The 14,915-nt window shown below is 28.6% G+C and overlaps 1 protein-coding gene across 2 annotated transcripts in view; it reads left to right on the forward strand.

Annotated features, from left to right (window-relative positions):
* Positions 1–14,915, forward strand: part of LOC136083870 (TNF receptor-associated factor 3-like) — a 128,591-nt gene that overhangs the window by 18,721 nt on the left and 94,955 nt on the right. The window contains exons 2-5 of one of the 2 annotated variants that reach the window (XM_065803777.1): positions 6,632–6,936; positions 7,143–7,382; positions 7,610–7,883; positions 8,147–9,257. The exons of the other annotated variant lie outside the window; for it this stretch is intronic. Of the exons in view, the coding sequence (XP_065659849.1) occupies positions 9,133–9,257 (125 nt within the window). The 5' untranslated portion in view covers positions 6,632–6,936; positions 7,143–7,382; positions 7,610–7,883; positions 8,147–9,132. The remainder of the gene's footprint in view (positions 1–6,631; positions 6,937–7,142; positions 7,383–7,609; positions 7,884–8,146; positions 9,258–14,915) is intronic. 2 annotated transcript variants of the gene reach the window in all.

A 14,915-nucleotide genomic window follows, 5' to 3' on the forward strand; every position in this document is an offset into this window, starting at 1 on the left:
ATTTGAGAAAAATAATTACAATTTAATAAAGAAACACGCACATCATCTCATACTAAAGAAATTCTTAACAAACAAACAAAAAAATCATGATAAACTATAACAACATATTACATTAAAAAAATACTTTCTTATTTTTACAAAACTGCTACCATATGTTTATAGGTTAGGAGTTAAGCAGTTTTAAGCACACATAAATGGAGGTGAAAACATGCTTTACAATTTTTGATGATCATTTTGAAAATAAGGTTTATGCCCACAGTTGTAGAAAAAAAAAATACGCCTAAAAAAATTACTTTTCGGTACTGAAAACAAAGTTTTTAATTTTCTTGCAACAAAAAATGTATAAAGCCGTTATAAAACAAGTCATTATGAGTCTTTACATGCAATTAAAGTTTCAGTTTGAATTCATCACTCAAGATGGCAGCACAATTAGCGTGCCTCCAAGGTGCAAACACCTTCAAGGTACACCATTCTCCCCTATCTATTTATCTCTCTCTCTCTCTCTCTCTCTCTCTCTCTCTCTTTATATATATATATGTATATATATATATATATATATATATATAAATATATATATATATATATATATATATATATATATATATATATATATATATATATATATATATATATATATATATATATATATATATATATATATATATATATATATATATATATATATATATATATATATATATATATATACAGACCCAGCTTGTGAGAAGTTTTTAGCGGTGCAAAAAAAAATGCCGCCTATAATAATGATCAAATTTTATCAAAACGACATATTTTTTTAGCAAATTTTTATTTCTGTTGATCATAAAATTTGCTACCTGTGTGCTTTGCACACTTCGCAAACGCCACCACCCAGCATTTTATATACATATTTAAAAAATATATATATATATATATATATATATTTCTTTTATATATATTCATAAATTTACCCATATAAACATGAATAAATACATATTAAACTAAATAAAAACATATGTCAATAAAAATATATGATAAAGAATAAATGTTAGAATTTAAAGCCAACACTATAATTAGGATACTTTTCCTGATAAAATTAAAAGTTCTTTTAAAAAATGGAAATGAAGTTGCTTATACAAATGTGTTTTTATACAAAAAAAAAACTTACTCATGCATACTTTCATTATTGGTGGAGGATTTTATACTGAAGTATTTACTTGATAATTAGGGTAAAGTGTTCAATGTTTTTCGAATTTTTAAAAAATGTTTGTCTGTTAACTGGCTAAATTTAGTCTGACTTATTATGTTTTATTAATTTTGATTTCACTTTATAGATCTGAACCATATTAAAGTTAAGTACTATTTTTAACTAAGAAATAACATATTTAAAAAAGTTGAGTATTTTATTAAAATGGTCAACTTATAACAAATTAAACAATGACAAAAATAACCTTTAATAAATCGAATTTATCCAGAGATTTATGTATATTATATACAATTTGATATAAAATCTAAAAGTTTTATATTAGTTGCAATAAAAATAGGTTATAAACATAACTTTATCAAAATATTTTTTATAGCATCTGCATGCATTCTATTAAGTTTTCCTTGCCGTTCCATTACGTTAAATTTTTTTTGTAATGGCTTGTTAATGAGACAATAATTGTCAATGTGCCACATCCTCAACGTTGTCAAAGCAACGTTTTATTAACGTTGGCAAAGTAACACATTTTCAAAGTTTTTTACCATTCTTTCAACGTTGGTATCTATCCCGTCAGTGTGACGTCACTCCGTATTGAAAGGATTGTTTTTTAATTTTTTTTTTTTTTTTATTCCTATAAAGTTGTTGTGCAGTAAGGTTGCACTATTATAATAAATAAAAAATAAAAGCTTAAGTCTTTCTAAAGTTGAAGTACTTAAAAGAAAGTGGTTGAATACGATAAATCGTGCTGTGGATACATCCACTACTGAATAGTAGTGCATGCAGTGGGTATTCAATACAAGTTTAAATTTATACGCGTTGAAAATGTAACATTCAAATAGCGGTTTATTTTTAACGTTGATAATAAGCATCTGCGTATCGTTATCGAAATATCGAAACTAACTGTTATTTTTTACGATAATGGGTTTCGATATGAATTGCTATGATACGATATGTTTCGATATGATTCCGATAAAATATCGTTTCGGTTTCGATATGCACGATATCAGTATTACTTTTAGCGATAAATATCGCATAATTTATCGCTAAAAAATGTATAACGATATTTTTTGAGTTTCGATAAGATTCGATACGTTCCGATAAAATATCGTTTGGTTTCGATATTTTACAATATTTTATATTAGATATAACTAAATGTTAAGTTAAGTTATTTTGCAATATATTTTCTCAATTTAATGAATAAAATATTGATAAAAATTAATAATCGCCTAATTTTGAATGCCATTTTTTAGATTAAATTGTTAAAAATGGCTTAGGCGGTTAGGAGAACAATCCAACTGTTTAATTTTTTAAATAAAAACATACCGTGGTGTGACCTAACAAAGTCCTATGCTTTAAGAAAGTCCTGATTTAAGAAATGACAAATTTCGTATATATAAAAGAAACATTTGCGGAAAATAATTCTGTAGTTTTAACTTGATATATGGGGTCATGATGGTTTCCTAATTATATTAATGTTTTAATCGTTTGTGGGTAAATCAATTTTTAATTACAACAATTGTAGTAATTTTTAATTGAAATCACGTGACAATTGAATCAAGTTACTATTCTCAAATCATTCTTTAAGCGATCATCAAATATTAAAATATTTTCACATGCTTTATTTTTTTATCAAATCATGTTACATACTGATCATTTAAATGCCTTATATCCTAATAATCAGTACTAAAACAAATTTATTTTATTTTTACAAATACTTATTTATTCAAACAAATTTAAATGATAAATAAATGTCATAGTTACGGAGTTTTTGAAGATTATTGTTTTTATTATCGAACTCCTAGGCTAACGACGAAAAGATTTTAAATAGAATATTGTATGAATTTATATAAACATTTTCGTTGAAACCGTCGAATCCTATTGCTTCATTTGGTTAATCGTTTTGAAAGCAGCTTCAAATTTCTTATAGGATATTTCAATGCAATTAAGATTTGTTGTTTTTTGAGGTAAAAATTCAAAAGAATTACCAGTTTATGGAATAGTTTTTGCTAAGTTAGGCCCTGCTAAAATAAAATTCTTATTTAATTCAACTGCAATATCGCTTGAAGCATATAAAATTTTATCATTAACTTTGATACCGTTAGGCAACACGGCTGTTTCAAACCGAGCTTAACGGCTTCTTGTTATTTTTTGAAAATATTGACATAAGGGGTGTAACTAAAACTTCTATAACTTTTAAAATATTAAAGATAATTTTGTTTTGTAAAAAGAATAAAAACACCAATAAAATATTTCATCTTACGACATTTAATGCATTAGTAAAAAAACTTCTTTAAGTTTAAAAAAAACGCGACAAATGATGAAGTTGGCTGAATTCAAGTAATTTGATGTTACTTTTTATCAAAAAAAATCAGAAAAATTTATTTCTGATAGTTATTCTCAAATATACCCATTGTTTGACCATTATAAAAACAAAAAAACCTTACTTAATTGTTTAAGGATAGCTAAAACAGACTTTATTGAGGTCTGAAAGCAAACCGCACTTTTCGCAAAGTTATGAAAAATGTAGTTAAAAGGGGGATTAGCTGTTAAAAGAGTACATTTTTAAACCTAGGAGTTCTTGTTTTAGAAACTTATTTTGCTAAGCCAATAAACTCATTGCATTGCAAAATAAAGCCAGATTTCGGTTTTGGAATATTTAGTCAAAACATTTAAAGCTTAAGCATTTATTTTTTTCTGTGCATACAGTTCTAATAATATGGTGTAAAGTTGTTAATAAATAAACACTCACCAAGTCTAATAAAATAATTCACGACCAAATTTGAGTTTAAGTTTTTGAATTAACCTCGCTTTTGGTAGTAGAATTATTTTATAGCACTTGAATCTATAGTCTCTTCTCTCAGTAAATAAAGTGTTTGAATATACAAATAGCTAATTGAAATCTTTTGAAAATTTGTTTTTATTCCCATTAAAAACTGTTTTATAATCAGTTGGTTTACTGCTCCATTCTTTAAGTAGTAAACTATCTTTGTACATCCAATTGATATCAGATTCATACTCATGCTAAACCAGAAAAATAATTGCTCCACTCAAAATTTTGATAACGTTTACAAATTCTTAATTATTTTGAACTAAAGTTTTACACCAACTTGATATGAGATTTATATTCCATTCTTTAACCAGCGAAGAGGTATGTAGAGCAGAGGTACTGCAAAGGTAGAACTAACTTCTGGTGGTAAACATCGAATGGATATGTAATATATCTATAAAAAAATGTTACATATAATGGAGGACAATACATTTTTTAAATTAAATACACAAACATACAAGATCATACCCAACCAACATACCAGTTGCTCTGATCACAAGTTAATATATAAAAGCTAGATTTTTACATACATTTGATGCAAGACTAGTATTCCATTCTTTAACCTGAGCGAAGGTATTGCATAGGTATAAATAACTTCTGAAGATAGGAACAGAATGGGCACCTACCTAATATATAAGATCAATATATTAAAAAATAATATTTTAAACTAACAGTACACAAATATTAGAACCGAATAAAATTATCTTACTTATAAATTAAAGATCTCATATAATTTATCTTACTTCTAAATAGTTTTTTTTTGTTGTTGTTGTTTTAATTTTTTAAATATTTTAACTAAATTTGATGACTACAAGCAAGTTTAGATCGTCTATTTAAAAACGATCAATTAAAAAATATAAATGTTTTAAAAACAGTCTTTTTGTAAAACATTCTCTGGTATGACGCAGGAATCTTATAGAATGGACATTTAGGGTTAAGTGTTCCAAATTTCAAATATCAAGCACAAAGCTATGTTATGAAATCTTAGTTAGCCCAACTCATGTTTTCCGGAAAATATGCGAAAATTAGAAAAAGTGGTTCTAAATTATTAAAAATATTTTGGCAATATTTATTTTTATACCAAATAATGTAATTATTTATTTAACAAGGAAAGATAGATCTTTTATATTTTTTTAATTGCAAGATGAAAGCATTTATATAAAAAAATTACTATTAATTTAAAGTTTATACTTTTTATGCGGAAATTTTTTTTGATAAACTTATGACGTCACGCTCGTTTTTATATTGAGTGAAACAGCCGTGGCAAAGCGCCTGATTTAATTTTAGCTTTACCAGTGATTTCTCTTAATACTTACCTAGTGCGTTTTAAGTTGTTTTTCTTTTTTTTCAAGTAAGTCAAAATAACATTTTTTTTTTGAAACTTTTTCTTTGTTTTTCAAACTCTCTAGCATAACTTTAGTAAATGATTTTATTTTCAACTGATTTGGATTTCATGTACTTATTATATAATTTTTGTTTAATTGTGGAAGATTTTCTTAGTACATCGGTTATCCATGGGGATGTTATTTTTTTAAGCGTTTGGTTTATTTCAATTTCAGGAAAATTTGCGTCATAAATATCATTGGATGTTTTAAGAAAATTGTTAGTTTAGTAAAAGTAGTTAGTAAAAAAAGCTTAGTTGGCGTCCTGAAAATGATCAATATGGTGCCAATGAAGCATTGATAATTGGTCATTAAATGATGTTAAATTTGCTTTGCTATATATGCGTTTACAAAAGCTATTTGTTTTATCTAGTGTTAATTTAGTATCTGCATTAATGGAGAAAAAAATCGGAAAATGATCTAAGATATCGCATTTAATGATAACTTTTTAAAGAGAAACGCTCCGTTTTTAAATAAGTCATTGTAAAACTATTTAATATTGTATTTGCTGTGATACTGTAGTTAATCAAAATTAAAATCACTATTTAAATAGTTTAATTTCTTTTCGTGGTTACATTTTTTTTAAATAACTTTTTTTTGGTTTTGATTACGGTTTTAATTATGGTTCTACTGAACCAAAATTAACTAGCTAATTGTAATAAAAACGTTTTTAAAAACTCTCTGGGAAAAAGTTTTTGAAAACTCTTTAAGAAACTTAGATATACATTATAAGGCTCATAAAATAAATTTTTTTTATAAGGAAAGATGTTAAAATTTTAGTTTGAATTAGTATTAAAATTGTAATTGAACAACATTTTGAAGAAATAAGGCCAAGGACCGAATTTTGGAATCACTTTGATGAAGAGGTCAGTACTACACCTGAGGAAGAGCGACTTGTTACTGCAAAATGCAAGTATTGTTTTGCAATTTGCAAGTTGACTGACAGAAAAACATTTGGCATGTTATCACATTTGATAAGGAAGCATCCTGTTTAGTTTGCAGCCCTGGAGAAAAAGCACCATGTTCCTTTTGATGATTTAGAACAGGTGCAATAAAGTTTAGAAACGTTTTTACTTTCTTAATTTAAATATTAACTTTTATTTTCATATGTGTTAGTTATTGTTATTATTACAGTACCAAGATTTAACAAGATTTAATGATAAATATCAATAACTTTCAATAATTGCTGATGAATGTTTCAGTATTAGGTATTTTAACAGGTTTCATAATAATTTTTAGACCTACAATGAAGACGAGGCTTATGAGCAGGTCCGAGATGATAAGACGCCATTAGTGTTGGGCAGTAAAGTTAAACAAGGAAGATTTTCCGAACCATCAGCAGAAAAGATCGAAAATCTAAAGCATTGAGTCAAATACAAGCCACAAGACCGTGAACAGTTTAGAGGAGACATTGAAATTGTCAAGTTTTTGGCCTGTTTAAATTTGCCATTCTCTTTGGTTGAACATGAAGCTTTTGAAGATTTTGTTCACTACTGGAACCCAAAAATGAATGTGAAGGCTGCAACAACATACTCCCAGTTCAAGTATACAAAATTTTAATTGTTTTAAATAAATTTTATTTTGGGGTGGGGAGTCAATTCAATGATAGTTCCAACAGAATTAAATTTTTTAAAAAGCTACTTTTTTAAGACCAATCTACACTAATTTTTTTTTCGTTTTCTAAGTAGGTAACCAAATTGATATGTAAGGAGAAATACCAATAATAACTAATTTTTTATTTTAAGTTTAGATTGCCGTTGTTGTACAAAAATGTGAAAATCTGTGTGGATGACATTCTAAAGGAGGAATTTCCAAAGAACGCTGAATTTGCAATCTCAACTGATCTCTGGCAAAGCAGAAACAATGATGCATACCAAGCCAGTACATTGCACTATGTTAGTGAAGACTTCTGGTTAAAGATGTTTGTGATTGGAGTTTTTACGTTTTCGGGACAACATACAGCTGAAGCCATTGCTCTTCGTCTGGATAAGTATGTTTTTGTATTTTATTTTTATTTGGTTAAAATTTTTGTAAATTAAGTTAACCGTTTGAAATATTTAAATAACTTTTTGTTACAAAAAAAGCAAAAGCCGCCATTTAGTTTAAAATTAATGGCACAAATTAGTGCTTTTATTTATATCTAAAATAACAACAGAAGTATTAGTTTGTATTTTTAAATATCAAAAAGCAAACAACTAATTTTACTTTGCTTTTCAGGAATGTCTCAGAGTTGACCGGAAATAATGGAGTTTCGTCCGTTGTGTGTGTCCATGATTCAGCCGCTAATATGAAGGCGGCAATTAACAAGTGCAATTTTGTAGATGCATCTCTTATGTGTGCTGATCATCTTTTAAATTTGGCAGTTGAGGCAACTGTCATAGAAACAAAAGGTTTTGACAGTTTGGATCTTTACGAAGCAATCCAAAGAGCAATTGAATTAAGTTCATGATGCCACAAGTTATTGTTGTCTGAGCAAAGAATTAAAAAAGAGGTAACTAGTTTTTAGTTTAACATTTTTTTTAGCTTTTGTAGCAATTTAGTTTATAGTTTAATACAATATAAGCGCAATTTAAACTTCTCAGTACACTTTGTGTGACAAAATTTTTCGAATGATAGGTATCATTAATAACTGATAAAATGTTAACACTTAAAGAGTAAAAGCATATAACATAGTTAATATCAGTTTTTAATAGTAGTAAATAATACTAATAACCTTTTATGCTACGTTTCTTATAATTCTATTTTAATTTTTAGCTAAAGCTGTTGCTTGATGACAGTGATGTTGTTGGCAAGGATAAAATGAAATTTTTGAAAATCATCACTCATGTGAAAACATGCTGGAATTCAACTTTTTTGATGTTGGAAAGCATTGTGAAAATGCGTCTCAGCTCCATTAGGGACGTTCCTGGAAAAGATGACACCAAATTAGCTCCAGTCATTCCTTCAGAAGATGAGTTAAATCTTCATGATGAAATTTTGCCTATTTTGAGGAGAGTTGTTGAGATTTCAGAATGTTTCTCTGCTGACAAAGAAGTAAGCATTCACCTTGTTATCTCAAACATTTACATACTGAGGCACAAATGCCTGGTTTTCATCAAGACTGGTGGGGCATCACCAGCACCACAAATGTTTTACCAAAAATTGGTGGAAAACTTGGATGCTCGTTTTCCGGACACTGGTTGTCAAAACCTTTTTTACTCTGTTGCCAACTTGCTTAACCCCTTGTACAAGGGAAGAGCTCTGGGTGGATTTGATGAAGCCTATGAAGAACTGATTACTCAATCCAAAGTTTATCAGGAATGGATTGCTGCAACAAGATTATTTAATGAACGGTTACATGTTGAAATCCAGGGTCATGTTTCAGAAGATGATCCTTTCTAAAATGTTGGAATGGAAGAAGCTCCTGCACTTATGACTTCCTATTCTGGTCTGGCTCCACCTGCAAAGTCGGACATTGTTACTGAATGAGAAATATTTCAAAAACTCCCAGGGGTTGTTGTTGTGGACGTGCTGGAATTTTGGAGAGCAAATATGTACAAATTTCCTCTCCTTGCTCAAGCTACTAAAAAATGGCTATCTGTACCTGCTTCACCAGCATCTTCAGTAAGAGCCTTTCAGGGGTGGTGGAATCGTCTCTTATTAAAGAACAAAATTGCAGCCTGAACAAGTTGAAAAATTGTTATACATTTAGCAAAACTACCCTAAGATCCAGATCAAAAGATGGTTTTTGACCAGTCAGGATGAAAAAGAAGAATTGTTTGAAGACGCTTCTACCAATGACTCTAAGAATTCAGCAGCTTCAAGTCAGAGACCTTCTACTTCAACTCTTACTTGAGCAGTTGAAATGGATGACTAACTTAAATTGGTATATTGGCGTCATTTGTCTATTTCACTGTTTAGAGTTTATATAATTTGCCATATAGTGATTTAGTGATTTCAATAAACCTTGTCTTTGAGATTAAATTTTAATATTTTTCTTATAATCAGTCACAAGAACAAACCTTAACATGTTAAACATGTCAAGCCAACAATTTATCAAGTAAAACTGTTATTTTTTGTTTTTAGTTGTTTTTTGCTTCAACTTTAGTCTTAAACAAATTAAAAAATCAATTAAAAAAATTACAAATATAGTTTTGTTTATTTCTTCTTATACATTAAATAGTGCACATAGTGCTGTCAGTCATTTTATTAAAGTTATTTATGTTTTTAAAAAACTTAATTTTTTTAGTCGGAAAAAGTAATATCGTAATGAACCAATAAGTATCGTTATCGTTTGAGTTACGATATGAGTTACGATATTTATGGTAATTGAACGATAAATATTCTAATGAATTGATAAATTTCGAAACTTTATCGTGCAAATTTTTAGGTTACGATATTATCGTAATATAAAAAAACTTACGATACGCACATTCCAATATCTTATCGTATCATATCGTAATAAGGAAAGTTTCGAGACGCAGACCCTTAGTTGATAAAGCATAAATTTTAAAACGTCTTTAAATTGGCTATTTGCGTGAGTTAATTCCACGTTGAATAAACGTTTTATTATGAGAAGCTAAACTACGTTACAATTTTAACGCTTATTCAACGTTTCAATTTACCGCGATTTAGTATATAAAAACAGATTTTGATTCAACGTTGAATGCACGTTATTTTTGTGACTGTAACGTTTTTTTCTACGCTGCGACCGGTTTTTAACGTTAATTCAATATTGGCATTATTGCTGCGACGCCACATTCAGAATATTTTAACTCTTGCATTTTTTCAGTTAATGAATTATTTCTAAGAGATTTGATTAGATGGACATAATCATAGAGTAAAAAAATGTTTTCAGATGCCCGCTATAAAAAAATAAAACTGAAATTTTTAAAGAATGCTTGATTTACTTTATTACCTCCAAATAATGAGCGAATCATAAAACTTAAAACAGTAGTAGCAAAATGTTCTGGATTATTAATTGCTTTTCTAAATAAAAAACCACCTTGATACGTTAGTTGTGGCTTTACATAAACTTCGTCGATTACAATAACGATATTTTTTTGACAAAGATGAATAATATATTTGTTGAGGAAATCAACATTCTCAAATTTAGCAACAATTGAATTAAGTTTACCGAGTTTACAATACTTGGCATTTTATAAACATCTCTAATATTAGAGGTGTTTATGAAATGCCAAAAAAAAATGTCATTATTGTAATCGATGAAGTTTATGTAAAACCACAACTAACGTATCAAGGCGGTAATTTATTTGGGTAAACTTTAAATGTTTTAAAATCAATTAAACAAACTTGTTAGCATGCATGCATAAACATTTGTTGGTAATAAAAATATTCACCAGAAATTCTAACTCTAATGCTATTGATTTTGCAATTTCGAAATATCATTGCAGTCGTATTATAATACAATTGTAGAGAGGTTTTGAAATTGCATAGTATTCAAAAGCCTTCGAGTTAGAATTTTTAGTGAACATTTTTTATTACCAACAAATGTTAATGCATGCATGCTTATAATTTGATGGCGAACAATTTTTTTTTATGATCTAATACAATGGAGTGTAAATATAAAAATGCTTCAATAAATTGTAAGTAAGATAAAATTTTACGAATTCGATAACTGCAAAGTGGTTTAATGGTGCATAAAGATTGACAATGAAAACCTTCAAATTGCATATTCATTTTAATTTTTGAAAGAAATTGTGGAATGACATAGATATTTATATAATCCACTCCAAAAAATATTACTGGAAAAAGAATACCTTCTTTGCTTACTTTTTTGCAAAGGTCATCAAAACAACTAATTTCATACAAATCTAAGTGAGATGAAGTTTTATCAGCTTTTACGTTTCGTTTAGATGGTAGTGATTTTGTTGCTTTCTTTTTTTTTTTGGTAGAGGTGTAGGAATTTGACTCGGAAATACACAAATAAAAGTAGTTGGCGGACTTGAAGGATGAGTTATACCATAGACTTGAAACGTTTCATAAATAATTTGTCAATGATTTTGACAAAATATATTTGGACAGTCTAAAATATTTTCTCTTGGTGTTGCATGAATCCATCTTTCTTGTGGATTACGAGTTTTGTTTGGAAACCGAAAAAAATTTACTTTATGAACTTTGTCATATTTGCCTTTGCAACCAGTTACACAATATTTAAAGGGCATGATATAGTTTTTTGTTGAAATAAAATTTAACTTTTTTAAAAAATATAAAAAATTCTACATATGTTTATATATTTATATATATTTTTTTTATTTTTTCAAAACATAATAACTTTTGTCAATGCGAAACTTTACATGGAAAAAAAATTTGTGAAGAGAAATATGTTATTGTAAAATAAATTTGAGAACTTTAAAATTAGATGTCCAATACTTTAGTTTTTTTAAAACAAGTCTTCAAATAAATTTCACTTGTTTTGAATTTCATCACTTGAATCTTCTTCAATTTCAAAACCCTAAAAATGTAAAATAATTGTATCACAAAAGTAAGTAATATATTTTAAGAAGGTTATGTGCATATAATATATTTAGAAAATAAAGTTTACGGTTTTATTACTGCAGTCTTGCCCGTGACAGATACCGCATGCAGACATACATTTTAATGCGTTTTTTTGCAAGAACACATATTAGTTCTGCACATATTTCTTGACAAAGTTTTACAATCACAACGAATCACTTTGATATATTGGGTAGGGCTACATCTTTGTCTGTAGGTATTGGAAGAAGGGAACCATTATCTAATTTCCATCCCAATTCTTTTGGATTTAAGTTGAAAGATTCATCTAGCATTTACCTTTCAATAACCTGGAGATAAACTCTAAAACCATGAATAAAAGCAGCATCTGTTGGTGGTAAAATTTCTGGCTTAATAGTTTCTTCACAAACCATTTGTTTATATTTCAAATATATGAGAAATAATACTAAAAAAATATGACATTTTCTCAAATGGCTACCGCATTTTCCTAAACAAAGACCCTGCATTTTCACCAAAAAATTGAATGAAAGCCTTTACATCAGATTCTCCAACGTTTTTTTTTGGTTGCCCAGTAATCCAAAATAATTTCAGATACTGATTGTATACTACTCGATTTTTGAAGTATTTTTCGAAAACTACGTTTTCCTTTACCCAGTATAGAAGATGTCGAGTCACATCCTGACTCTTCATGAATAAATAACAGATGTTCACTAAAATTTATTGTTCGAGCATCTTTTATACTTCAGAGTTTTTTCTTGCTTTTATGATAAAAAAAATTCATTTAATTGATCTTTCCAATGGTACATTAGCATCACTGCTATATCAGTATACCCGGAAAAAACAATGCATGATGAAATTTCTTTTGCAACTTCCAACAACTTAAAGACAATTTTCAAATCAGCATCCCGTTTGCAAATATATATTTCTTGACCATCATGTTTAATCTAACAAAATAAAACTAACTGTGCATTTTTGTGTGAATTTTATAGCTTAAACGCTTATGTGATTTTGGAACTTGAATATTTTTTATATCGACAAAGTTTTGGGAATAACCATTGCATTTTGCTTTATTTATGTGTTTATTAGATTTAATTGAAGACTCTTTATTATAACCATCAATTATAATATAAGTGGTGGCATAGTTTTTTCTTATATAGCTGAATTATGTCTCAACAATTTCCATAAATCTCAAACCTTTGTTCCAAATAACTCTGTGGAGTAAGAAACCTCTGTCACGGACAAATTTGCACAAGCTGACGTTTGTACTGGACATAATTTCGTCGTCTGGAAGAATCACTTTGCGTAAAAATGATTTTTTTGCTTTCAGCGTTAGGTTATTTTTAAATAATAATTGTGGGATATGAATGACCTTATAATAAAAGTACAGTTAAACGTCATCCTCTCTTTCTGCTGTTGCTGCAAACCTATTAAAAAGGAGTGTTGAATCGACACAATTAGTTTGTTTGTCTAGTTTTACGCTATTGGTCAAACATTCAAAGAAAAAAAAATACTCCTTTTTTTAAACTTTGCTTCAATGAACTCAAGACCGTCGAGACAATTTTATAGACAAACCCTATTGTTCTCAACCTCGTCGCAGTTGACAAAATTTTCACCATTGACTCATACAACACCCGTGGATAATTAATATAGCTTTCTATCATCAATATTGAATGAATTTCTTATAGCAAACGAGTCGTAAAACAACTCACTATTTCATAATCACATACTAATCTTTTAATACCAATTTCTTTATTGTTTTTTATAACTCTGATGTCAAATTCAGATAATTTTTTAATTGCTTCATAAACACTTGCAGAATATAGATGCTCATTGTTCATAGGTTGCGTAAATTTTCATCAAATCCTCTACTTCTTGTTAAAGCACCATTGCATTTTAAAGAACACATCAGGGTCTGCTCAATTAAAAGATCAGAAGATAGGCCAGCCCAATACCTTGCAGATTGGCGCACTGCGTGACGACCATATAAAAATTGCTGTGTAACTACAGATTTGTTTCTGAAAGATATTGAATTTCTGGCAAGTACAACCTGGAATACTTAGCATATTTTTAATGTTCTAATGCGGCAAATAATTAACCATTTTTTGAGATTGCTTGAAGATGCAAATACCAGTTACAAGTTCTCTCTGGAACTAAAAGTTCCTTTATGGCACCAATGTAGCATATGTACAAGATTCAAAGTGTTGCAGTGATTCAGATGACGTTTCGGTTAATATGGCACATTCAATATTTTTGAAAGCATCTATATTACCAAGTCTGATTGACTCTTTGTTGTTCATATCATTTTGCATTGTCATTTTATAACTGAATTCAAGCCTGGATACATCTAGTTTGATTCGTCGACTAAAATATTTATAATATGACTCATAAATGCGCTCTCGGACTAACATTTGACCTCTTAAGGCTCTTGCAACAGCTTTTCCTTTAAGCATTTGCTTTACCGTATCTTCAAAGCAAACTTGCTTTAACACCTATTCCAGGCCAGTTCCTGCTATTAGTTTTCCGATTCTTCCGAGAAGTCTTATCATTGTGTAAAACCCTAAGAGTCGACATACTATATTGAGGCGCGGATCTTTTATAACACGGAGCGCTTTCTGCCACAAAAGCTGATCAAAGGTAAAGCCGAGAAAAATTGTTTTATATTTATTGGCATTATCAATCATGAACAGCAGTGTTAGTATATGCAAGTTCCATCTTAAGAATTTATCATCGGTAAAAACGTGATGGATGCTTTTTCATGAGTTGTTGTTGATTGTGATGTAGTATGCATTATATAACCTGACCAGTTTGGGCGATGATTATTTTTTGAACTAAAGAACCATGCTACATACCAAACAATTTCACTCATTTTGGGTGCACAAAATAATTCAGATAAAATTTTTTTATTGGTTTAAAACTTACATTTAATAAACCGTGAAAACTTGATCCATTATAAGGTGTTTCGATGACATATTATATATATTTTTAATAGGCTTGTGTTTCAAACGCGTTATTTTTCGATAATTGTATTTAGAAGAGCATATTGATGGTA

Source organism: Hydra vulgaris, chromosome 08 (assembly GCF_038396675.1).
Source record: "Hydra vulgaris chromosome 08, alternate assembly HydraT2T_AEP".
Classification (NCBI taxonomy): domain Eukaryota; kingdom Metazoa; phylum Cnidaria; class Hydrozoa; order Anthoathecata; family Hydridae; genus Hydra; species Hydra vulgaris.